The sequence below is a fragment of the Vulpes vulpes genome, chromosome 7 (genome assembly GCF_048418805.1).
Source record: "Vulpes vulpes isolate BD-2025 chromosome 7, VulVul3, whole genome shotgun sequence".
In the NCBI taxonomy this organism is placed as follows: Eukaryota; Metazoa; Chordata; class Mammalia; order Carnivora; family Canidae; genus Vulpes; species Vulpes vulpes.
The window spans coordinates 26,788-29,717 of record NC_132786.1 but is presented as its reverse complement, the minus strand read 5'-3'; the positions used below and the strand labels follow the sequence as shown (position 1 = coordinate 29,717).

At 34.8% G+C, this 2,930-nt stretch overlaps 1 protein-coding gene across 1 annotated transcript; it reads left to right on the top strand.

Moving 5' to 3' along the window:
• Window positions 1-1,612: 1,612 nt before the first annotated feature.
• LOC140599479 (vomeronasal type-1 receptor 1-like) lies at window positions 1,613-2,613 on the top strand. The gene has a single exon (XM_072762630.1). The coding sequence runs from the start codon at window positions 1,613-1,615 to the stop codon at window positions 2,528-2,530; it is 918 nt and encodes a 305-aa protein (XP_072618731.1). The 3' UTR covers window positions 2,531-2,613.
• The last annotated feature ends 317 nt before the right edge of the window (window positions 2,614-2,930 follow it).

The window sequence follows — 2,930 nt, the reverse complement described above, 5'->3', positions numbered from 1 at the left end:
TTTGTTTTACAGAATTTATTGTATTCTTACTCTCTGTTTTGTTTCTCTGTCCTAATCTTTATTATCATTTTCCTTCTGCTACTTAGGGTAAATTTGCTCCTCTTTTTCTAGTGTCTTTATATATAAAACAATATTATTGTGTTGTGTTCTATCTTCCTTTTAAATATGAACATTTACAGTGATAAATTTCAAATTTTAAGCAAAATAAACAATATATTATAAAACAACCAATAGGCCAAAGATAAAATTCAGAAAATGCTCAGAGTTAGAACTGATAAATGAATTCATCAACATGACACATGAAAAGATGCTCAATGTCACTGATCATCAGGGAAATTCATATCAAAACTACGAGACAGGGATCCCTGGGTGGCGCAGCGGTTTGGCGCCTGCCTTTGGCCCAGGGCGCGATCCTGGAGACCCAGGATCGAGTCCCACGTCGGGCTCCCAGTGCATGGAGCCTGCTTCTCCCTCTGCCTGTGTCTCTGCCTCTCTCTCTCTCTCTCTCTTACTGTGTCCCTATCATAAGTAAATAAAAATTAAAAAAAAAAAAACTACGAGACATTATCTCACATCTGTCTGAATGTCTAAAATCAAGAACACAAGAAACAATAGGTGAGGATGTGAAGATAAGGGGAACCTCTTGTATTTTGGTTAGAATACAAACCTGTGGAGCCAGTTGTGTTCCCTCAAAAAGTTAAAAATGAAACTGCCTACGATCAAGCAATTGCACTACTAGGTATTTGCCCAAAGGATACAAAAATACTGATTCAAAGGGACACAATGCACCCTGATGCTTCCAGCAGCATTGTTTATAACAGCCCAAGTGTTCATTGACTCATGAATGGATAAAGAAGTGGCATATATATTCACATTCATATTCATATTTATGTATTTCTCAGTTATAGAAAAAGAATGAAATCTTGCCAGTTGCAATGCCCTGGATGGAGCTAGAGAGTATTATGCTAAGTGAGATAAGTCAGAGAAAGACAAATACCATACAATTTCACTCATATGTGGAATTTAAGAAACAAAACAAACAAGCTAAAGGGAAAAAAGGGAGAGAGGTAGGTAAATCAAGAAACAAACTCTTAACTATAGAGAACAAAGTGATGGTTATCAGAGGTGGGTGAGGAGGATGGGTAAAATACAGAATAAATATTAGGGAGTGCACTTGTCATGTTGTGCACTGGATGATGTATGGAAGTGTTGGGTTACTGTGTTGTATACCTGAAACTAATACTACACTCTATATTAACTAACTGGAATTTAAATAAAAACTTAATAAATAAATTGAACAACACATTTCTTTTTAAAAAATTTTAATTTATTTTAGAGAAAGCATGAGCTTTTACTTTTATTAATTGGCACAGAACATATGATACTCTGTCTTCATAAAAATTGAATTCTGTTCCTTGACAGTTCTGTTCTTTAAGAACCTGGATGATCCCTCGTATAGCTACGTAGTTGCCAATTCTGCAGGAAGACTCCCTGAAACTTGATAGCTTAGCCCTCAGTCTCAATTACCTTTACTATTTATATTCATAATTAAATTATTTGTCTATAGGATGTACTGGACTTGGTTTAAAGATCTAAGAGAGACTGAAAGACAATGATTTCCAGTGACATAATTTGGGGGATTTTCTTTATCTTTCAAACTTGTATTGGTTTCATGGGGAATTCTTTGTTATTTACATTATATATGTACACATGTTTAATTTTTCCTCATAAGAAGAAGCCTGTAGATATGATTCTTGCCCACTTAACTTTGGCTAATGCTCTGACGCTCATATTCAGAGGGATTCCAAATATAATTACATCTTTTGGAATTAGAGTGGAGATGGGCGATACTGGATGTAAAACAGTGCTCTATATTCAGAGAGTTACCCGGAGCATTTCTCTGTGCACAACCGCCCTCCAGAGTACATTTCAGGCAGTGACTATTACTCCAAGTAGTCATAAATGGGCCTGGCTCAAATACAAAATCCCTGCATTCCTTCAACCCTCCTTACTTTTCTTCTGGATGATCAACATGGCCATCTATTCTGTGGTCCTTTTACGAACTGTGGCCAACAGGAATATCACCGATGATAGACTTGGGTATCAGATTGCTTATTGTAAAAGCAGTGCACATGATGGCCAGATATCATCAATATTTCTAAGTACGGTATTCCTTCGAGATTTGTCCTTTCTCTCTCTGATGACATGTAGTAGCATCTACATGGTGAATATCCTTTACAGACATCACAGAGCAGCTCAGAATGTTCGCAGTACCATCCAGTCTTCACGCTCTCCTGAAAACAAGGCTACTCACGTCATTCTCATACTGGTGAGCTGCTTTGTTTTCTTTTACTGGACCAACACCTTTCTTACTGTTTATTTAGTTTATACAAGTAAGAAAAAGGAGCAACTGGAGAAATTTAATAACTTTTTTTCATCATGTTACCCAACTATCTGTTCTTTCTTTCTAATTAAAAATGAAAATAGAATAAATTTCATGAAACCCCCAAAAAGATTTTTCTCTTCTTAAAGAAAATTCATTGATCATAGAACACTCTTTAGCATTCTTCTGCACCACAGGAGTCATTTGTATGAATATAGATTAACATGCTTATCGATGACATGAGTTACATTTATCGTCCTCATTGAACGAACAATCCAAAGAACTGTAATTAAATTATTGTTTTCAAATGTTTACAAATTATTGTTTAAAATGTTTAAAAAACATTTTAAAGATTAAATGTAAGGTTTAGATTATGATACCATGTATATAAGTTTTAAACTTTATAAAATAGCAACAGGTATGTAATGTAGAATGTTTTATAATATTGGAAACATTATCATACAATTATAGAAATCAATAAACCTACAAAAGGGTAGTGGTTACTTTTTTTGTGTAAGGTAACCTTAGCTCTAAGCAAAGTGATGAA